At 48.7% G+C, this 23744-nt stretch overlaps 1 protein-coding gene across 1 annotated transcript; it reads left to right on the top strand.

The window, feature by feature from the left end:
* The first annotated feature begins 24 nt into the window (after positions 1-24).
* MMP25 (matrix metallopeptidase 25) lies at positions 25-23704 on the top strand. Its single transcript, XM_044447681.1, has 10 exons — positions 25-120; positions 8562-8694; positions 11279-11423; positions 12078-12373; positions 12468-12641; positions 15402-15504; positions 15925-16007; positions 17347-17499; positions 19352-19612; positions 21103-23704. Exons 1-10 carry the CDS (start codon positions 25-27, stop codon positions 21390-21392), a joined length of 1734 nt encoding a protein of 577 aa, XP_044303616.1. The 3' UTR covers positions 21393-23704.
* Positions 23705-23744: the final 40 nt, after the last annotated feature.

Raw genomic sequence — 23744 nt, 5'->3', positions numbered from 1 at the left:
GAAGACATCGTAGACCCGGCTAGGATGCTGGTGGCGGCGGTGCTTCTGGCTTCCCTCTGCTTCGTCCCCCAGGCTCGGGCAGGCTCTCCCAGGGCCAACGAGATCAGCAAGGGCGCGGTGGTGAGTCCAGGATGCTTGGGCTGGGAAGGCAAGGAAAGCGGGGAGTCTAGGGAACTGGGGTGAAATTAGAGTCCTGAGAGTCAGAGGTTGTTTTCTTTTCTGGAAAGAGAAAAGTCACGAATGGAAAGGGAAAGGGTTCGAGTTAGGGTTAGGGAAAGGGAGAGGAAAAGCTTGCACAGCTGGTTTCTGTAGGTTGAAATTGTTGGGGTTCAGGGGGTTAGAGTTGGGGTGCGGATATGCATGACAAACCTGGGAAGAAACGGGGTGTAAAAGGGCTGGGGGGCACTGTGAAACAATTTCCATAGAAAGTTAAAGACCAATGGAGGAATGGATCTGGAATAGTGAGCACAGGGCTCCTGGATTGCCACGGAGTTAGAAGCTACCTTTCGCACATCGACTCATCTCTGAGGTTTCACGTTACAAACTGCCTGCAGCAGGGAAATCATTGATCCCTTTAGCGCCAGTTTCCTTCCTTCTTTCCTTCCCCTCTCCCACATCAGCGATCTAGAGGTAAATTGCCCTTCTTGGTCGTTTATGTTCAGTTCTCTGGATTTTATTCCTGCCCCTCAACTCCAGCATCTAAACCCACAGAAAAAGATACCTTTTATCCTGTTACTAGAAGAGAGCTGAAGGGTCCACCTCCATCTGCTTGATTTTTCTCATTTGAGAAGTGTAATAATCATTTTTAGAAGCTCTTCCCTGCTATGGCATCAGAAAAATCCATTTTTTTAGGTCCAAGAGAGTGTTTGGAATGTGCAGAGCAGGTTCAAAGAAAAGACGTCCGTTCAACATAGACATGCACTCAGGGATGCTTAGACTGGGTTCCTATAAACCAGCCCATGCGGATCCTTTTCTTAGTTTTAGTTTTGTTATCTCACAAATCACCCCAGACTGGATTGTTCATTAAGAAAGTCGTGGTTCCTTTCTTCATGGAGGTTTGCTGTTCCCATGCGAAATATGTTTCCCATACTCCTAAAAGCACTGAAAAAGGAAATGCAATATCAGCGGGACAAAGTTTTTCATCCAATTAACTTTCAAGCAAGTGGATTACATGCACACACACCAGTGCTAATATTGTGAAAGAGACAAGTCTGTGCTTTGGGCAACTCCAGAAGCAAGCACTCTCCAGAGCCGATGTCCTCGAGAAGTGTTGCAAGACAGGCTGTAAAGTGCTGGGTAATGACGTTTGGGTGGTTCTCCAGCACATCTGGAGGCGTCAGACTGAGGAAGGCTTTCATCCATGAACAGCCGTTGCTCTGGCAATGGCCACTTCCTTCGCTGAGATTGCTTAGGGCATGCACCCGCTGTTCTTGAGGATGAAAACCCAGACAGGTTCCTTCAGTGTTACCTGACTCAGCATGGTGCATACCCCCGAGCATGTGCAGAATGCGTTTTGCTTCCAAATCCATCTGTGTGACACATAATAAGCACACCCCGAGAGCGCTTCAGCTTACTGCTATAAGTTCAGCTGCTATACTGGCTGAACTGGTCTACTTGGAGCCTCTGGAACGATTTACCACAGGTGTCCCTATTTTTTCCTGGAGGGGCCCCTGTACTTTTAATAAGTCAGTGGCAACCTTTCCTGTCACCAAATCTTCACCTGAGCAGCACTGCTGTTTTTCTTTAATTTTTTCTTGTGCCACTCGTAAGATAAAACAACAGTGTGAGAAGCAGAGGCAAAGGAAGTGGCAAGGGTACTGAAACCAGGGGAAACAGAGAGGCAGTGTGGTATAGTGGTTAAGTGGTTGGGACTCAGGTGATCGGGGTTCTTGTCCCCACTCAGCCGTGACGCTCACTTTGGGCCAGATTCTTAGCCCAACTAACCGCATAGGGTTGCTTATAGTAGAAGATTGAGAGAAGGACTAGAATTATTTGAGCTGCCTTGAGCTCCCTGGAGGGGAAAAGGTGGGATATAAATGTCATGAACAAAAATGAGCTTCATAATCTCCAGCCAGCATGGCTGCCGACTCTGTGGGCTGCGGGTGATAAGGCCTGTGGCCCAGCACAGCCTCGCCTTCCCTTTAGTGTCAAAACAAGGCAAGCCTAAATACAGACAGGCACAGACAGAGCCTTCCTCCCCAAGTTTTGATGACAAAAACCACGGACAGAGGGCCGTCCCACACAGAAGGAGATGTGGGGGGCCGGCATCAGGCCCTGCATGTACCCATGAATTTCCTCTCTGAACATGTGAAGCATTTTTCTAGGCGCAGTAGTGGCAGCTGGGAAAGTCCAACCACCTCAGTGAGTCAGAGGAACAGTTCTTCTTTCTGTGTCTGGATCCCAGTACCCACATCCCAAAGGGCCATGTGAGGGAACAGGAAATGTTTGAGCACCCTGTTGGCACAACCCTGGCTCCTGTGCTGGGACTGCCAGCCATAACTGGCAGCTGGGATGTAATTCCCTCTCCCCAGCCAAAATTCAGACTAGCTAAAGAAGGGTGGGTTTATTACTCATTTCTTTAACATGCAGCTTGGCTCACTAGCTTGAGTAACCTTCAACTGTTCTACAGTTTGCAGTGCACCTAGCCGCTGCCTGTGGGGCACAATAGTCTTGGTGATGGATGCTGGACTGAGACAGCAGATCGGATGAGCTGGGCTTCACTCTTCCTGTTCCATGATTCCTTTACATCTGTGTAACACATAATTTGTGAGATTAACTAGATGGGTGTAGGGAGATCAGACAATTTCATAACCATACAGAGAGCTTTGGCTGTGAGGTGGTAGAGAAATGAAACAGACCATTAATGATGATGATGATGATGATGATGATGATGAAGCAAAGGGCCCTCCAGATAAAGAGAACTCAACTCCCATCCTCCCTGGTCACTGGCCATACTAGTTTGGATTTGATCTGAGTTCATCCAGAGAACCTCATGTTCCCAGGCCCATCATAAAGACCAGGTCTCTCAGCTGGCTGCCATTTTCAGTTTCACTCCATTTTTCAACTCTTCTGTCCATCTCTTCTGTCCTGTTCACACATCACTTTGTGGTCATTTTGTATAATTCCTCACAAAGGTTTGTTTGCATGTTCATGCAAATTTGTCAAAAGGTGCAAATTTTTATACACACTTTTCAAAATATACACACATACATACAAAGCATTCACTTTTTCAAACATAGGTTCTCCTCCCCTTTGTTTAGAAACAATTTCCTCCTAAAATATTTATGCACATTTTTCTGTAATATATGCATGTTCGGGTGCACAATATATATATTTCCATAATATTTTTGCATGGATTTCCCCATAATTTAAACATTTCTGTACACTTCTTAGTAATATGTGCATTTTTGCATGTATATATTGCTTTGCAAGATTCTCAAAAGTTTGAATATAGCTGCATTCTGGTTCATAGGTAGGTTGGAAAAAAGTTGGTAAGTTTACTTTGAAATGTGAAGCACATTCATTTCTCACTTTCCCTACCTTGGACAAGGGCCATTGGTAGACCTGGCCGCCAGGATCCCAGCCCCAAATCTATTTCCTATGGCCTTCAGTGGGTCTGTTCCCCATAGGCTTAAGTGTCCAGTTGTGCCAATTGACTTTTCCCCACACTCTTCGCTTGCCACTGGGGGGGCAATTTTCAAGGGGGGTTGCAGCTGGGGAGGGAAGAGTTAACCCTCTTTCCATGTGCAGAAATGCTCCTCCAACCTCCCGGCACCTCCAAGGACAATTAAGCTTAGGACAGACTCTTTCTGTTGGCGCCATTGTGGCAGATCTTTTCCAAGCATCCAGCAGCTGCAAGGAGAGAGTTCCCTTCCCTGTGCTCCGGTCCCTCTCCATCTCCAAATGTCCCCTCCACATGGCACTTAAGATGAAAAAAGCCTTCAGTTGTTGCCAGTGGAAAGATTAATTAAAGGTGCATATTTGGTCAGAAATGCATTCGGGCTGTGGGATGTTGGGAGCTGCCACATGTCCTAAACTGCGGGTTAGCAAGACCTCCAGAAGAAGGGCGCCACTGAATGCCCTTCATGGGCCCTTGTGCTCCTGCCCCGCGTGTTGGTGCCTGTCGACCCCTGCCTGGCCAGGATGGGAAACAGGAGGCTGGAGCAGGTGGCCCTCCGCTCTGGTCCTGCAGGGTCCTTCAGATGGTCTTCCTTAAATCCTAGCCCATGAGATGGCCAAAAGAGCAGCCCGTTGCTTGAGCTTCTTATGTGCATGAACACATTCAGTGCCACAGAGTGTTCTGTACGTTTCCAAAAGTGGTTTACTATAAATGATTAATAAACACTTTCTGGAAGGATTTGTGGTGAGGCAGGAAATGGCAATGAGCCCCCTGCGTTCACCCGCCAGGCGCGCGCGTGCACACACACACACACACACACTCACGGAGTCTCAACATCATTTCCCTGCATCGAGTTTCCTGTGCACGCTTCTGGAGGTGGCTGCCCCCTGAGCTGGTCGGTTCCAGGAGCTGGCCATTCTCCACTGAGGTTACCTTGCTGCTGCGCTACTCGGATTTGCTTTTTGTGCTCGAGAAAGTAATTTCCATTAGCAACGTTTGACCTTTCTGAAAGGCAAGGGCCACTCCCACCCCACCAGCTGGAAACAGCAGGGGGTGTGTGTATATATATAGATAGATGATGGAGGAAGAATGACCCATCTTGGAAACTGATGCAAAAGGGCGGTTGTGGGGAGGTCACGGGGGTCCCGAGAAACCAGGGGGTGGCTCTTGGATTCCGTAGCAGCCTTCGAGGAATGCAACAAAGGAGGCTTTGAGCTGGGCAGGGGGCTGTGGTGAATCGAGAATGCATGAAGCTCGCAAAATGAGCTCTCCAGCCAAGATGGTGCTGCCGAGAACGCTCTCCCATAGACCCCGAGCGACTCTGCTGCGACCGAATGGGACGGCTGCAGACTGAGCCGCACCGTTGGCTCATCTGGCCTCATGCTCTTGACTCCAGGGGGCAACACTTCTCTGAGACTGGGGCCCTGGTTGCTACTGCTGCCTTTTCTTTCTTTTCCATTGGAGATTGAACCCGGGGTCTTTTCTGGAAAGCACGTGCTCTCTTGCAGCAGCGGCCTTTTCCCAAGCTCGGGCAGGCAGCCGTGGTGAGGGGAGCTCAAAGGCAGAGCAGCCAGTGTGAGCCGAGATTAAATCCAGAGGGTTGATCATGCTGCAAAGCTGCTCCTTGACTGTGCCATTTCAGGGGGATCACAGGAAGACGGAATCCCCCAAGTCCCCACTCGAAGGTGCGGACACCACGTCCTTCTGTATCAAGAAAGGTGGGGCCTCTGGCCCCTGATGTTGGGGGACTGCACCTTCCACCCTGCTGCACCATTGGCTGTGCTGCCTGGGGCTGATGGGAGTCCAGCAACACCTGGAAGGCCACACCTTCTGCTCCCCTACTGTACATACAAAATCCCTGATTCAGGAAGAAAGATACTACTAAAGGACTCTTCTCTCTGGCATCTAGTTTGCGTTGCTTGTGATTTCTTAGTCTCTTTATTGAGACCAATCTCTCTGTTGAGATATATTAGAACGTCCAGCTGGTGTTTCTCCCCACAGATATTTGGAGCACTTAGGTAAAAAGCAATTAAAGTGGAAAATAAGCTAAGGGTATAATCATATTCATGTCTGAACCAAAAGCAGTCCTAAAATGCCAGCATTTCCCAGTTCTTTTCTATCTAAACATTCATAGCTTTGCACCTTAAAAATAGACTGTAAGTCCATAATTAAACAAGGTACAGGTATAAACTGGTAAAGTACAGGTATAAACCAGACAGGTGAAGACCTGTCCTTCCAGGAAAGAATGCTGCATATGCCCTTCTCCTGTATTGTGGGGAAAGGGGAATATCTCCCTTCCTCAGTAGCTAGAGGTAGCCGGTGGCTCCAGTGGCGTGGTGCATGCACTTGGGCTTTTAGTCTGAGCTTCTAAGGAGCTCTCTATGGTGCTGAACCCTGTTGCCAAAGTAGATTTGGAAGCATGGCTAGCTCCTTTACAGTTCAGGCTGAAACCCAGAGTGGATACACTCCCCCATTGACATTGGAACCCCAGGTGCTGAAGCCCATAGTCTGAAGGTTTACAATCCAAGAACAGTCTTGCTGTCTTACCTGCATTTTGTATAAATCAGGTCTCATCTTTAGCATCCTACTACCAACCTTGGGGTCTTTCAGATGATTTGGACCCACAGATTTGATTATCCTTGACCCTTAACCATGCTGACTTGGGCTGGTGGGAGCTGAGGCTCCAAACTCCTGGAATACATCAGCCGGGAGCACCTGTTTGCATTTAGCAAGCGAATTCTCATACTTCCATTGTGCTTTCAATGAAGCCTATTTTGGGGCATGGCTGTGCTTGCAAAAGAGGGAAAGAAAATGCTTGAGAAACCCGGGGAGGACATGGAAATGTGTTCTGTGGTTTCACATGCTGTCTGGGGAGGGTGGGAATTGTAATACATCTGGAGAGAAAGAGGGTGGGGAAGGTTGATCCGTATCATGAGGAGATCCTTGTTGGCATGAGAGACCCTCCTAGAGAAGCAGAAATTGTCTCCATGCCACGTGGTGCTACCTCTGCAGAAGACTGAGGCCGGGGACGGGCGGGGGGGGGGGGGGGGAGGTTACCAGTGTTAATTAATCGTACAATTCCCAGCATTCTTTGGGGAATGCAAACCTGTGACATGGGAGGAAATCTAATATAAATGTAAAGTCTAGGCAGGCCCCATGAGAATGGAGAAGCATTGTGCGTGGTGATCAGGGGAAATCCTGAATCAAGAATATATTCTAAAGAGAGCCACTCCGTGGTTGCTGAAAAAGAACATCTATCTCAGAACTATCTCAGAAAAGTAAGCTGTTTCCCCATTTAAAGGCGAAGTCCCTGTTTCCCGTTTTTAAAATTAAGGCTGGCTACAAACAGCTTTTGTGCACTGAGGAAATTATAAAAGCAATAACTAATATGAAAGAGCGGAAGTCACCAGGTCTGGATAGATTTCCAACTGAGTGGATACAACATTTTCCAGCATTCTAGTTCCCAAACTTTCCATTTGTTTAAGTTTTCTGCATCAGGTTTTCATTTGTCAGCACTCAGTGATGCTTATATTACAGTAATTCCTAAACCTAACAGCAATCACGTCTTCTGTGCTCATTACTGGCCTATTTTATTGACATCAAAATAGTAACCACAATTCTGGCTGACAGAGTACAATTATAAGTCCAACTGGAGCTAGTGGGATACATTAATGGGGCCAACAATCTCAGATCACTGTAGGTCTGATTGCATTAAGGAAATAAGGAAAGTCTGTGCACAGGAGCGCTTACCTCTTTAGATGCAGAGAAGGCCTTCCATCAAATTAAGTGAAAATTTATCTTTGCCACTTTGAGCAACTTTGACTTTCCTCCAGAATTGCAGAAATGGGTGAAAATTGTATATGAAGCCCCTAAAGTCAGAGGAAGGGGTGCTTCTCTCGCACACTTTTGCCGGGTCTGCCCAACAATGTCTTTCATTTTCTCTCTCTACCACTTCCTTTTTCCTTGAAAAAACCACTTCCTTTTTCCTTGGAAAACCAAGACATTTTGATTGGTAGCACTAGGAGCCCTCTGTCATTTCCCTTCAAGGAAATAGAAAGCCAGCTATTCAAAGAAACCAAGGAAGAAATTAGGAATCCACTTAAGATGGGAAGAATATCTCATAATTACAAATGTATTTGGCAATGTATTTTAAAAACACCTAATAATGCTTGTTATCAGGTAGCTTAAAGTTATAATAAGTATGATGTAGTGGTTAAGAGCATGGAACTGGGTCTCAGGTGATCTAGATTTTTAGTAGATCACCTGAGTCCCAGTCCCATGGGTGACTTTGGACCAGTCACAGACTCTCAGCCCAACCTGCCTAGCAGGGTTGTTGTTGTGGGGATAAGATTGAGAGCAGAAAGACTGATAAAAGCCACTTTGAGTTATTTTTTGAAAAAAAGAAAAGGTGGGATATAAATTTAATAAGTCAACTTTCCCTGCCAGTTTGGTCAGGTTCTGTACGCAGCAGGTGCTGCACCAGGAAGGCACCTTGTCAACCGCATGCAGCAAAATCTCTTAGACTGCCCTGCCGCTCTCTTTAGATTTGCCATGTATTTTCTGGCAGGATCCTTGCAGTTGCAGCAGGTGCCATTTTCCCTCCATATTGGCTGCATTTATGCACAGCCTTTCCTTCTCCCCACCGGATCTTTCAGCAGTTCTGAGAGGGAGGCCAGGCTGAGGCAGAGCCCCAGAGTTGCGCCGTGGGCTTTGTGGGCAATCAGGGGCTCGAACACCTGTCTCCCAAGTGCCGTTCCAGGTCCCTAGGCACCGCTGTATGATAGGCTGTCTTCACACTGGGGTCAAAAGCAGCACCTTCTGAACTTCTCCTCGTCACATGGCACAATCTCCTTGCTAGGGAAACCATAAATGGGGATAACAGCACTTATACCAGCCTGCCTGCCTGCCGACTAATCAAGCTCTTCAAATTCTGCTCTCGCAGGACTGGCTGATCCACTATGGGTACCTCCCTCAACCAGACCCTAGAGCTGCCCGTCTTCAAAGCGCAGAAGAACTGATCAGCGCCATCAGGACAATGCAAAGGTTTGCAGGGCTGCCCACAAGCGGGGAGCTGGGTACGTACTGGCATTAGAGGGCTGGCGCTCCAGAGGGTGTCCTGGTTTGCCAAGGGAAAGGCTGGGAGGCTGCTTTCAGAGAGGTGCCAGGGCTCAGCCTTTCATGTGTGTGCAGGAGCAAGACAAATGCGCCTGGCATCTAAGAGGACGTGGTCCCATTGCAAGCGAACACGCTCCACCTCCTGCCCGGTGGGCTTCCATATGTGGCACCGGCGTGGTGGAGGCATCTTGGCCGCTGGAGGCAGCGGAATGTCCTCTGCACATGGGGCAGTTCTGGAAGGGCGTGTGCCACCCCACCGGATGGGGGGCTTCTGGAGGCCATTGCCTGGAGAGGCTGGGGAACGTGGAGCGACACACGTTTTGGGTGTGCCTGCCGCATCCTGGGCTCATGCTGGTCTCTGCCCGTCCCCGTTCACATGCACGTGCCAGGTCCTCTGGGAGCACCCGCAGCTGTAAACGCTGGATCAAGAGCAGACTTGGCCAGAGTCGTGGCACAAGATCCCGCAGATTCTTCAGCAAAGCAGCATTTCAGCCAAGTGGGATCCAGCACCTTCTGAAAGGGAGAAATTGGATTAAACACTCATTAAACTCCCCGAAGTATAGATTTTATTTTTATAGATATTGTTCTTAAGTGGATCAGTTCATTAGTTCTAATAATATAGACAGAGGAAAATGGAGATTAGGAGAGTAGGGGGATTTGGGAACCCAGTAATTGAGAAGCCAGGTAATTCCAACACTACTGTTCTCTGATTCTCTGATTCTATAAGCCATGAGGCCATGAAAACCTCTGTTGAGGTGCACCAATGTGGATTAGTAGTTCGAGTGCTGGACTGGGACTCGGGCGATCCAGGTTCTAGTCCCAGTATGCAGCTCAATGGGTGACTTTTGGTCACTCACCAACTCCCAGCCTAGCCTACCTCACAGGGTTGCTGTGAGGAAAAATGGAGAGAAACAGAACCAAGTAAGCTGATTTGTGTTCCTTATAAGAGGAAGTAAGGTGGAATAGAAAAGTAATAGGAAATATAATAAGCTTTAACAAGTTAAAATGGTGGCTGAGTGGGTGAGGACAGAATTAGATAAAGTGGGGGAAAAACGAAAGGAGAAAGAGCATAAAGTGTTATAAGGGGAACCCAAGAGTTTTCGGTTCAGGTTACAAACAGGAAAATGTTGCAAGTACAGGCTAACCTCAACGCTGTGGCTATGAAGTTAATACAGATCAAAAGCTTCAAGCTCCTGAAAGCCTCTTTTGGTTGTGAAGCTGGCACCATCTGGCTTTAAAATTGACTTTAATCCTGGAGACAACCTTTGAAAAATTCAGTTTGTGAAAGATGGCCAAATTGGTCTAAGACCAAGTTTCTAAGACCAGAGGTGGGCAACCTGGTACCATTCAGATGTTTTAGACCACAGCTCCTATCAGCCCCAGCCAGCAGGGCCATGTTCGGGTATGATGGACATTGTAGCCAGGCACCAAGTCGTCCCTTCCAGTCCTAGACTTCTCTGTCTGCTGTTATTGGAATCACAGCAGAATCTCTGTCTGCTGTTATTGGAATCAAGTGCAGGTCCAGCCCTTCCTTCAGCAGCGGGAACTCGGCTTTGAACGTAAGGAGGGATTCCCAGGGTAGGCAAAAATTCTCTCTACAAGATGTAGAGGAGGCCAGAGACTGCCCTTTCTCTGCCCCCACAATGCCGGAGAGCTCCCAACACCAGCCACCCTCCACCCTGCAGCCGAGCACCAGATTTCTCACACAGCCCAGTCAGACACGTAATTGAGGTAGAAACCAGATTACTAAAAGAATCGGGAAGGGGAAGTAAGAAAGAAAAGAGGAAAGCGGCAAGGCAGAGCAACACACACAATATCTGAAAACCCCCCCACCTGCAAGCTCCGTTTTGTACCCCCAGGCAATAGAACAACCGAGCTAGCCCTACAAAATTATTTGCATGTGCATAAACGCCCTGCGATGGAGTTTCTGTGCGGGACCAGGGCTGCTGATCCTCATGCCAGGCCGGTACCAGAGAGGAGACAGATGAGCTTCCCCAGAGTTTTCAGTTGCCTCACCTCTCCCCAAGTTGGTAGGGGATGCCCTTTGCTGATGGAGAGTGGCAACTTTTCCAGCTGCCAGCTGTCACACCAAGGCAGTTCCCACTCCTGGTGCCCTTGGGACTGGCTGAAGAGGTAACCTGAGAGGTCACCAGCCGTGGCGAGCAGTAAAAATTCCATGATTGCACAGATTGCTCCTTGGCGGATGCAGTTTAAATTCCTGTCCCGTGGGACAATGGGGACTTGGTGCCCGAGCAGGGAGGTGAAGGCACTAGGAGAAAAGAGATACAAGGAGCAAGTAATCCTTCGGTTAATTCTTGAAGCAAGTTGCTGAGTCAAATTGCGTAATCTACCAACAGGAATGAGCTCTGCGCATCCCTTTTCAGGAAGAAGCCGTACCATCTGGACCTCCTGCCATGCTCACAAGCACCCCTGATCCAGCCACCAAACCCCAAAAGGAGGGAGGAAGGGAGACGCAGGCTTGCTCACGAACCAGTGTGGGCCGATCGGTTGTGTTGGGTCTCTCTGAGTGCCTCTCCTTTGCAGACGAGAAGACCCTGGAAATGATGCGCAAGCCTCGCTGCTCCCTCCCTGACATCATTGGCACCTCGGAGCTGATGCGTCGCCGGCGCAGGAAGAAGCGCTTTGCTCTCAGTGACAGCTCCTGGCAAAAGAAGAAGCTGACGTGGCAGTAAGCGGGACCCAGCACCTCCAGTGGAATGCACCCTTTTTCATGCCCGGCTGTTCTTACTTCCCTGGCGCAATCCGCTTCCACTGTTTTCCACCTTTCCTTTCTTTTACTTTATTTTATCTCCCAGTTTTACTCATGCGGTAATGCCTTGCTTCCTCCATCCTGTCAATTCCTACCATTTCACAGCACTAAGGTTTTTGTTCAATTTATCGTAGCCCTTCCTTTCGCTCTTTCCTTCTGTTCAGGCCTCGGCATCCCATTCCATCCCATTCCACAATCAGGGAAGAGCTGTGGGATTCTTGTCTAGTTTCTGAACTGTCCGTGGGTATCTGATTGCCACTGTGGGAAATGGGATACTGGACCGTGTAGGTCATCTTCCCCCAAACCAGCACCTTCCAGATGTGTTGCATGACAATTCCCATCAGCCTCTGCCAGCACGACCAATAGCTGACAACTCACATTGGCCTTAGCATGACCAGGGGTTGGAGGTGGGAACTGCAGTCCGAAGCATCTAGGGTAGGCCAGCCGGAGGATGCTGGAATTTCTGTAGTCTAACATATCTGAAGAACTTCAGGTTGGGGAAGGCTGACAGAAGTCTTTGGTCTGATCACCAGGGCTCAATGCATGATCTTTGTACTTATTTCCCCATGGCAGCATCCGTTCCTTCCCTGACTCCACACAGCTGACGCAAAATCAGGTCCGAAACATTATCTACCATGCCTTCCAGGCCTGGAGCTTTTCCTCAGCCTTGACCTTCAAGGAGGAATCCTCTGAAGAAGCTGACATTTTGGTGGATTTCAGCAATGCCTATCATGATGACAGTTATCCTTTCGACGGGCCGGGGGGTACCCTGGCCCATGCCTTCTTTCCTGGAGAACACCCCATTTCGGGGGACACCCATTTCGATAAGGAAGAGAGGTGGCTTTTCGATCCAGAGAACAAGTCACCAGGTACCTTCATGACCACGCTGCATTCCTGCAGCCCCAGAATCATGCAGCAAAGCTGTGGAAGAAAACCAAAGCCGTCTTTCTCCTCCCACTTTAGGTCATGGCACGGATCTCTTTGCTGTAGCAGTGCATGAATTTGGCCATGCCTTGGGACTGGCTCACTCCTCCAACAAGGAGTCCATCATGATTCCATTTTACCAGGGCCCTGTTGGATTTCCCCAGGAGTACCGCCTCCCGCCAGATGATGTCATGGGAATTGAACAAATTTATGGTGAGAAGCTAAGCTCCACCCTGGAAGGAGCTTCTCCTGTTCTTTTGTAGTCTCTCTTTTCCTTTCCATCTGAACCAACAGCTTTTCCTCTGCTTCCTCAGTTGCAGCCTTGGTGGGCAGGTGCCCTATTTTATGCTGCGCAGTCCTTTCTAAAGGCTGTGAGAGGAATGCTTTCTCATTGAATTACTGTCTTCTCCTATTTAAATGTGAAGAATCCTCAGAACTGTAGCCTGTCAAACATTATTGCTTGCACAGAGGTTGCTTGGTCTTCCACACCATGGGTAGATGTACTGCATTTCTTTTTATTATGCTAATTATTTCTAAATTTCCATCTATACATATAAATCAGCACATGCAAGCACTACACAAATCGCTCCTATTTTTGGTGGCACATTTCTGTTTTGGGGATGATTCATAAGTGATGCATTTCCTTTGCTTCCCTTTTTTTGTGGGGAGGTGAAGCTGATTTTAAAAATACATTTATACAGCAACCCCACCCCCCCACCCCCCACCAGCATATGCCAGTTTGGGAACAGGACACAGCACAATAAAATATTCCAGCTGACATCAAGAATTTGGGCACATATTTTGGGCTGAGGACAGCCCCCTTCCTCCAAGGTACAAAGGCCACCATCCCAAAGGATACGCAAACACACCGAACTGGGGTTTTCTCCCTCAGGGTGTCCTATTAAATCTAGTTTTATCAGTTCTTGCCAGAGTTAGGAAAGATAATATGAGGACCTGCATAAACTGTGCCTCTAGAAAGAGAGAGGGCATTTCTCAACCAACAGCTCTTCTGCTGTAAGTTGCATATAAAACTACAATTTACCTTCTGCACCCGAAATGGCCTTTTCTGCACGTACGGCCCTCTTTGTTCTATCCACACCAAGGCCCTTCGTGCTGCTCTTCCATCTTTTTTTAAGGAGAGGCTGTTCTGAATGCACGTAGAGACTTATTGGACAGCTGAATTTGTCACAGTTCAGACAACAAGATCACTTGCAGACAGAAGTTGAGTATGGATTGTTGCAACATGGGTTATCAGGCCATCTGAACCTGGCAGTGCTAACAAACCATGTCTTGTCAACCACAAAAAGCTCATGAGGAGAACTCTAAGGTCCTTTTCCAGCTATTGCAACTAAATGCATAGATAGCAATATACCATGTAAACCTGGGAGAGTTTGTAGACCTCTTTCAGACTGAAGGTGGAATTCCATCACAAAGAAACTCTCTGGAGTCACATTCAGTGGCAGGAGTGCAGAAGCCAAAAGCACAAGCCTGCTTTAGCTTAGAGCTTTTATTGCCCTTAATGGAGCCTTAGGAGAGATATTGCTACCTTTTAGAATGGGGACAAAGTGACACAAAATTTGGGAAACCACCCACAAATGATTGTTTGGGGAAAGGAAAGTAACCACCTGTGGATCCAGATGGAGACTGAAGGCAGACTTCAGAGGTTCTGCAGCCCTCTCTGGTAGCCTCTGAACACCCCCAATTCTTGGTACAGCCATTTTAGTAAGCAGGTTAATGGCAGTAGCTGAAAAGGGTTTTCTAAGTATTACTTTTAATACTTTTACAGAGAGTCAGTGTGGTGTAGTGGTTAGGAGTGTGGGACTGGGACTCAGGTGATCTGGGTTCTATTCCCCGCTTGACCATGGGTGATTCTGGGCCATTCAGAGGCTGCCACCCCAACCGACTTCACAGGATTGATGTGGGGATGAGAGCAGGAGGAGGAAAATTATGGAAGCTGCTTTGAGTTCATCGTAAGAAAGAAGCAGCATATAAATCTAATAAATAAACGTAACAATGTGATGCTGATATTTTCAATCATTAAAATACCTTTCCAGTCACTGTTACTAACCATCTTGCTAAAATGTTTTGGACTAGAAAAGGTATATTGTATAACAGTTTAATTTAAGTGGCTTCTTGCTGTTTTATGTGTATTTAAGATACGGTAGGAGAAATGCTTTAGCGCTACTGTTTTTATGAAAACATAAACAGGGGATTAAAATGGCATCTCCCACAAAGGAGATACTGAGTGGTGTACCAGAAAAGTTAGTGGCCATATCAAAACCACCTCTTCTGAAAAAGGCAGGAGAGCTGTACAAGGGGCAGGGACACCTTTGGAGCAGCCTTGCTCTTCCCACTTCCTCAAAAAGCCTGAATTTTCTTCAGCTGGAACAAAGATGGAAGCAGCACCGGGGAAGCAAGGAAGAGGGTTGCGTGCACTTCTCCATACAACTGGTTATGGCATGCCCACAAAAAAATCTTCATCTGGAAGCACCCTCAGTTGGACGGTTTGCGTGACATGCCCCCAACAGATGATCAGGTGCATCATGGGTGGGGATCCCCTTTCCCCCTTCTGCCGTGGGCATCCAGGGGACACTGTGGGAGCCTGGAAGGCAGTGGGAAGCCCCAAAGCAGGGACTGGTGCCACTGACTCATGAGCTGGCAGTGCTGGTCTTGGTTGGTCGCCACGGCAGAAGGCAAGGAGGTATCACAGTGCACTGGTAGCCATCTTCCCCCCATGGCAACCACAAGGCTCGCCCTGAAAAACTCATCCTGGGTTTGCACAGCACACACGCCACTGTGGTTTGTAAACCATGCTGGGTTATTGTGTCATGCAGACTCAGTCATGCTGTCCTCCCTCCCTCCCTTGTTCTTCTGCCTTTTGGCCTAAATGTTGCCGCTCCTTTCTACGGTGGAGAATGTCATATTGGTTTGCTTCTCATTTGCTCTGTCTTTTCTCTTTTGCCTTGGCTGCAGGGAAGCGTCAGGGTGGCTCACGTCCAGATCAGAATATGCCACCGTTACCGGTCCCCACAGCCCGACCCATCCCTGACCTGCCTCCGTACAGGCCCACCCAAGAGTGAGTGCCGTCCTTAATGGGATGGTGGCCCTGTGAACTCTCCGCCTCCTTCCCGTGCTTTCTGGGCTGTGGAGCCTGTCTCATGGCAGCCATCCCGAGCCGTGTGGGGGCAAGTAGCGCAACACTGGACAGGCAAGAGGAACTGGCCGGAGGCTGGAGTGGATCTGGCAGGGCTGGCGTCAAAGGCCAGCCTGCTGAGGAAGGAGACAGTCCAAAGGGAGAGCCACATTTCACAAATGCAACTTAAAATGGCCAGCCAGAACTTGGTCTTTGAGTTAACGGAACCTCCGTCCAGCAGCCTCAATGGGTCATTGGTGGGCATGTCGTGAGCGGAGTCGGCTGGTGCCGGAGGTCAGACTAGATGGCCCGGGAGGCCTCTTCTGACTCGCTCTGTTTCTATGTTTCTATGTTTCCTTTCAGGCCACGACTTCCAGCACCTGATCGTTGTGCGGCCCATTTTGATGCCATTGCTAACATCCGAGGAGAAGTTTTCTTCTTCAAGAGTAAGGGAAGATACTTTTATTGAAGTATCTTCAATAAAAGTGCAATACCTTTATTGAAACTTAACAAATTACAGAACAATATGAACTCTAAATAGCCTGCTACTAAAAGTAAAGAAGAGGCATCTGCCTGTGGAAAGAGTTGAATCCAAGCCGGAAACTTCCCCTCCGTCCCTTGCTTTCAGCCAAGCTTCTGCTCCCACCCTTGGGGTGGCCCGTGTGGCCTGAAGCCTAGACAGTGGGATCGCCAGAGCCCCTCACACTGGGCTGTCTCCTGACTGGGTCTCACATCTGCTCCCCCTCCCACCCTGAAAGCCAGTCCTTAGGCTCTGCCTGAGAAACTTCGCTGCTCAGCCTTGAAATGTCAGAGCCTGCTCTTCCACCTCCTCCTCCTCAGGATCAGATGAATTTATCTGAACTGACTGCAGTGAGCGAGGAGACGGCCCCCTCTCTGCACCCTCATCGGAAGCATCCCCTTTCCCCAGCGCCTGGTAGCTGCAGGTGTTGGTGAAGGCAGGGATGCGAATTGCACCGGGCTTTTCTCCTTTTTATCCTCTCCTAACAGGCTAAGAACACCTCTGGTGGGTAATTTAGATGAGGGAAACTGTGGAGTGAGGGGCTGGAGGCAAAACTCCTAGCCCCGTCTTCTCTGCCACAGGGCACTGCAGTGCCTGTCGTTCTGTTGGCCATGCTGACTGGGAGCTATGGGGGTTGTAGTCTAACCTATCAGGATGCCCCACCTGCTACCTCTGGAGAGCACCAGGTTGGAGAAGTTTGCCCAAGCCCATTTGCCACGTGCCCAGATTGGGAGCCCTGTGGCTGTTAAGAGCCCCAGTCGTGGAAATTTCCACATCATGTGACAATTGGCCCCAAGAAGGCATGCTTCAGACAGCACAGGGATTGGTGAGGAGTTTCGGTGAGCGTAGGAAATCCAGCATGATGAGGTTTCCTGCCAGCACAAGGAGACAGAAGAAAGAATCTCTTTTCAGCAGCTGCCAATACAAAGGGGCAGCAGGCAGTTGTGCGGTTTAGCTGTGTATGTGGTTATGTGGCTAAATTGTTTTCAACCCTGTATTTTGAAAAAAATACTACGGTGTTTTACTGTGCCGTCTTGTTTTATGAATGGTTGTAAGCCAGCTGGATAGCTTCAGCAAAGCTCGGAAAAGTCATTAAGAATGACAACAGTGATAAGAATCCATGCTTCCTCCAGTTCCCCTCAAGCCCAGATCAGCAACCCTAGGTTTCCGTGTGTTTACCTTAGGAAGGGTTGGGAATTGGGCAGGCAGCTCAGATTTTCAGCTTCTGAGCTAGTCAGTGACACACCACACAATCCTTTTGACAGAGAAGCATTTCTGGCGGATGCAAGCGGCCCGAACCCTGGTTTCACTGGAGCCGGCACAGACCCTCCGGTTCTGGAACGGCCTCCCACAGGATTTCACAGCCATTGATGCCGCATACGAGCGCATCAATGACAGCCAGATCGTGTTCTTCATTGGTGAGTGGAATGGGGTGCGGTGAGGGGAGAGGTGGTGTTATAGTCAGCCAGAAGTGGTCCACTCAGCCAGTTGCTGCTGTAACTCTTATTTTGCTCATGTCTAAGGGAAAGGAACCTAAATTTTGCAATCTGTTGCAGCTTTCTGCTAAAACGTAAGGGTTGCTAGTGGCTATGTGCTACTTGCTGGCTTTGCAAAATAATTCCCTTGCTGAGAACATTTCAAAGCCAAATGCAAAACCACTGACTGCTAAATCACCAGGCAATGAGGAATCTTCAAGAACCCCTCTCTGGACTGAAGATGGAAGGTGGCATTGCTAGAGAATCAGCCAGATTATCTTTTAAAATCTCTGCCCATGCTGTGGTGGGGAATTCAAAGGAGATAGTCGACTGGATAGGGGACGGCTCACATTGGTTCAGACAAACACTTTTGGAATCCGTCGCAATAGCATCCGTGGCCTTTCTCTCGTGTTTGGCTTGCTCTTGCAGACCCCAATCACGCAACTGGCAACCTTGTCTCTCAGGTGCAGCCTCCTGGCACCATTCCCATTGGCCAAACCTCTTCCCTGGCGGCAGCATGCGGACGAGGGGCACTGCATGCGCAGCATATGGGGCCCGATTCCTGGTGAGTGCCCCACAAGCACTGGGAGCACTTGGCAGGAACGTGGGCTCTGGGCTGCTTCAAAGTGGGCTGGAGCCCAGGGACCTGGCGGCTTCCCACCCCCATACATCTCTTATTCACACAACGTGGCCGGTGACCTTGCCCTGTTACCACGGTGTGCAGATTTTTGTCTGAGCTGACCAGTCGGATGATCCCGTGGTTCCCTAAGCAGCACAGTTTCCATGCTTCTTTCTCTGTTCTCCCATCCCTGCCATGCATCCCAGCAGCCCCTGCTAGCTCAAGCCCCACCATTGTCCTGTTCTTGCCTATGGACTGCAGCCACAGCCTCCTGACTGGTCCACTGCAGTCCTGAGGTGCATCCCCCACCGCCACCTTCCAAGTGTCCCTGCATGTCTGTGGCGCTTCCCAGGCAATCCGGCCCCACAGATGTATATATTAAATGATGTTTAATGTATTAAAATAAGTAGTTTTACTCAGGGCTTTTTTTGTAGCAGATCAGCAGCAAACATCATTAACATAGTGCCTGAGGGCTGCTTTTGTGTCCGTGCTGATAGTGAGTGAGTGCTTACTGCTGGCGGCAACCATTATGTTTATGTATGTGTAGAGTGACTGGCTTTACATTAAAAATCTTTAGTGTAATCTTTTTTAGTGTAAAATCGTTTTCAGTGTAAAAGTGTGACCCCAAGATGTGAATTCCGGCACCTTTTTTTTTTTTTTAACAAAAAAAGCACTGGTTTTACTGCAGTTCCCCCTTCTCTCTCCCTGTGTATTTTTTCATGGGAACATCTGACTTGGCCAATGGGAATAAAGTGAGCAATGACACATCTGTTGCTAGGGTGCTTAGGGCAGTAGAGATCGAAGGCTAGAAAGCCTGCTTGTCCGGGGACTCTATGATGTTTCTAAACCCACAGGGGTAAAATAGCAGTCCTGGCTCTGGAGGACTGTGTGGCGAACAAATGGGTGAAGTGTGAGACCCTACTAGAGACTGTTTCTTCCCTCCATGGTTTCAGAAAGCAAATCTGACCATGCAGAAACTCCAGAACTGGGTCTAGGAGACACAATAGATCCACAACAGTAAGATTGAGTCATGGCTTTTTATGCTGTGCAAACCTACCTGTTGTGCCTAAGGAATGCTTAGAAATTACTGGTACCCTATGGAAATTGTTTGCTAGGATCTCTTTGAGGGCTATGGCTTTTTCTTGCTCCACATCACCCTCTTATCTCTCCTTGCAGGATCCCACTACTGGGTTTTCACAGATACTCAGGTCAACCCAGGCTATCCCCGTCCCACATCTGATCTTGGCCTTCCTCGTGGCACAGTAATTGAGGCTGCTTTTGTCTGGCCCCACAATCACAAGACGTATTTCATAGAAAAGGACCAATACTGGCGCTATGACGATCACTTGGGCCAAGTGGAATCAGGATACCCCAAACCCGTCACCCTCTGGAGAGGGGTCCCACCTGGCCTGGATGACATCACTCGCTGGAATGATGGTAGGTCTAGAGCCAAGCATATTCCCTTGGGGTCTTGACATTGTGGTGTGACGGTTAGCGTGGAAACCCAGGAGATCTGAATTCTGTCCCCATACAACCATGGAGCAAACTGGGTGACTTTGGACCCATTCCTCCCTCTTCACTAACCTACCTCACAAGGTTGTTGTTAGGATAAAAATGGAATGGAGGAGGACTATGTAAGTCACGCTGGGTTCCCCAAAAGAAATGCAGCATCACAACAACACAGCTCTTCCTGATGGGTTTTGCATGTAGCCGCACAAGCAAAATGAATTATCTGTGTACTGCAGAACACTGTATTTGGTGCAAAACCTGAAACTCAATTAAAGACAACTCAGTGGGCATCATGGTTGGAAAGAGTTGTCTGAAAATACTTTTGTTTCTCAGTTTTGCAAATACATGGACAGAAGAATTAGAAATCAGGGCACGTTTTGTGACTAGATCAATTGACATCAAAAGAATAAAAGAGCAGAAGTGCCAAGCCTTCCCCTCTTCTTACATAAACAGCCTTCTCCAGTATGTTGTAGATAATGTATGTTGTGACTCACCATAGGAAACCAGGAAAAAGCTTGCCGCACTAACTTAACTCAGGCTGCAATGCCTGGGCATCAGTGCTGCTAAACTCAGTGCGGCTTACTTCTGAATAGAAATGTAGCAGTTTGTACCAGTGCTGACAAACTCTAAATGCCAGCCCAAAAAAGTTTTCCTGCAACAACAGAAATTACTCTGGCCAAAATGCCGGTAGCCAGAAATCTTATGCGAGGACTGCTCAGGGAATTCAGCAGTTTGTTCTGAGCAGGAGGGCTGGAGACCAGTGCAGAGCAACCGGAACTTAAAACTCCGATGCTTATAAGGTGCAACCTTATGCAAGTTCAGACAGAAAGTGCTGGCTGGACGTACAAGGAGTTGTAGGGCCTTTTCTGTCCTGACTGCGTAGGAGTGTGCCCTTAATTGTATTAAGTATTATTATCATAAACGTTACTTTTAAAAATGTAAAATGCTTTGTCAGTGATCTGGATGCTCCTGCAAGTCCTCAGGGAAGCTGTGTGCAGGAGTCTTTTTTTCAGAGCAGTTGGATAGAATTCTTGCTCCATGTCTTTCATCATCTGCATCATTAACCATAACAGAGACATCTTCTTTGACCGGTAATAGATGAAGACTCTAAAGAAGGAGTCTCGATGTCTCTCTGAGCCCCCTTTGGCTAAGGCCTGTTAGCAAGTCTGTAAAGGGGAGGGAAGGCTTTGCTTTCCTCCAAGCAGAACAAAACGCATGAAATGCATTTATCCCTGTGTAAGCCCTGCAGCTGATAGTTCCCCTGGTTAACAGTTTTGCCTGGGAATGGAAGTGGCACCCCCTCCTGGAATTTTGGTTGTTTGGCTCCCCCTGCTGGCCACAGACTGCATTTGCAACTTTCTTCACGTCCCTTGCCACAAGCCTGCCGTTCCTCCACTTTGATCTTTATTCTCCTGCAGGAAACACCTACTTCTTCAAGGACAGCCAGTACTGGCGCTTCACTGGAGGCAATGTGGAGTCGGATGCAGGCTACCCACGTTCCACTGCCCACGACTGGATGTACTGCCAGGGTGCTCCCACCTCCCACCCGACACACGGCTCGAGCCCGAAGCCCAAGGACGAAGACGGGCCGATGTGTATCTGTGGGTCGTCAGCTCACCGAGAAGCCCCCCTTTCCTCCAGGGTGCTGCTTTGCATTTGGGGTTTCCTCTGGGCTTTCATGTTGCAAAGAGATGCACTTTCTATGTAGCCAAAGCAAGGGACTGCCTGGCGGGAGAAGGGGGCCACCCCTTAGCACACTCTCCGAGCGATTCGTTCACTGTTCTTTAAACACACACACACACACACACACACACACACACACACACACACACACACACGCGTTCTCATAAACCATCCCTGTCTGAGGTCCCCCAACTCCCTGAACCCACCCCTCAGATTTCTTGCCTTCATTTTCTACAAAGAGGGGCAGAGCCTTTTAAGACTGCCTGCAACCCACACCCGTTGGCCTGGATGCCTGCCCCCTGCATCTCTGGGGTGTGGTGACAGTCTGATTTCTCAGGGATGAAGGAGATGCGTTCTTACACCTGGTCAGAGGTACTCCCTGTTACTGTTCTTCATGCGGCCCTTTGCGGCTGTTCTGCACTCTCCAGTTGTCTCTGACTTGCAGTGACCCCCTGAAGGGAAGCGCTCCAAAATGTCCCACCCAAGACAGTCCAGCTCAACTCATGCAAATCCAAGGCTGTCGCTTCCTGTGCAGAGTTAGTCTCTCTCCTGTTTGGTCTTCCTTTTCTTCTTCTGCCTTCAACTTCCCTTCGACCTCCGTCTTCCCCAGGGAGTCCCACCTTCTCGTGATGTGCCAGAGTATGACAATCTGCTTGGTCATTTTTGGTTCTAGGGAAAGCAACCTAGCTTGATTTTACCTAGGCCCACTGGTGCAAAAAGAAACTGGACCACCGCCTGAGTGGGATGGTGTAACGTGGTGTCCTGCAACAGCAGAGGTTGGACTCTATGACCTTCCAACTCTCCTATTCTATGATTCCATGATCTTTCTGTGGGTTCGGGATCTTCACAAACCTCTTCTCCACCACAGTGTTTCAAATGCATCTATTTTCTTCCTGTTAACCTTCTTCAGTGCCTTGCTTTCACACCCATAGATATTGATCGGGAATACAGTGGCCTTAGTCTGTCTGAGTTCCTTCCAAACTGGAGGTCTCTTCTTCTGGCACTATTGCTTCTTTCATTTGGGATACTTTCATCGTAGGGTTTTCAAGGGAAGACGAGACAGAAGCGATTTGCCATTGTCTTCTATGCAGCACTAACCAAAGTTAGCTTGACCATCACTGCCATTGTCTGCAGAAGATCCTCCCCGCACCAGTGTCACCTTCAGCTGCTGCCCACTGGCCGTCCCGCAGAAGCTTCTCTGCCCCATCACCAGTAAAGGCTTCCCTTCCCTTCTGCTGACGTCACCTTTCCCCCTGAAGAGGTTGGGTGCATCTTAGCCTGGTGCCTGCGCTTGATCATCCTGTCTTGGCTGGCCTTGCTAAGAGACCTGCCTAGGGAGGTGTGCATCCCAGGGACACAGAACCCAGAACCCTGCTCAGCCCAGATTTTTGTGCAAACAGTCACTTTCCTATCAGGTGATGTCTCTTCCCTCTTCCTTTTGCCATTTGGTGACCCCACAAAGGCCAGTCTGTGCCTGCCATTCCTTGGAGTCCTGCACTGAATGGGAATTGGACTCAATGGCCTTAGTGGCCCCTTCCAAGTTTACCATATTTTGAGTCTATGAATGTTTTCCCCAGTATAGATTAAGGGTGGATGAGAAGTAGGGAATTCTGGCTTGTGAATGCTGTAGCCGGACAAGATCTGTTTGTGGGGAGCATTTGCTCAGCATGTGGTGCTCCGCAGATGAAACGATGTGCGTTCTTATCTGATGGTGTGTGTTGCTGTTTGCATTCAACGCAGGGGCGCAGAACCTCAAGGCCTGGGTCCCAGTCTGGCCCTCTGGGGCTCTGCCAATACGAGAACCGTCTCTTCTGGCCTCGTCTTTTCCCACAGGCAGCAATGGTTTGCTGGATTCCCAGCTTTTGTGCAGTGTCCCCCATTCTAAACACTACTCACTCTTGGTGAGGATACAAGCCTTTGCACACAAACAAAAATAGCCAACAACTCCCAGCATGTCCAAGCCATTTCTTCTGTCTAAATTTGCATGGGATTGTGCCTTTAAGCAAGAATAGCCTTGTATTTTTGGCCCTGACTTTTTGCCTTCAGACTGTCCAGCACTCATATATGGCCCCCAAAAGCTTCTTCAAAACGGAATTCATCTTGCAGGCGAAAAGAGGTTTTGTACCTGCACAGTAACATGCAGCGGCAGTGGAAGGAATACGAACCTGAGCTGCAGAAGGAGCATCACTGTGTCTTCCGCTCCCTCCCTGTCTGGGCTGATGGAGAAGAGATGAGAAGGTGAACACGAGTGATTTAAAACCGTGGGGGTAGGGGCAGGAATGTTGCAAGTAAGATATATATTGCTTTCTGTTTTTATAATAAAAATCCCAAATAGTTTGTGCCATTTCATTCACCTGGTGGGGGTGTGTGGAGAGAA

The sequence above is a fragment of the Varanus komodoensis genome, unplaced genomic scaffold (genome assembly GCF_004798865.1).
Source record: "Varanus komodoensis strain SLA01 unplaced genomic scaffold, ASM479886v1 scaffold53, whole genome shotgun sequence".
In the NCBI taxonomy this organism is placed as follows: Eukaryota; Metazoa; Chordata; class Lepidosauria; order Squamata; family Varanidae; genus Varanus; species Varanus komodoensis.
This window is presented reverse-complemented; position numbering and strand designations above follow the sequence as displayed.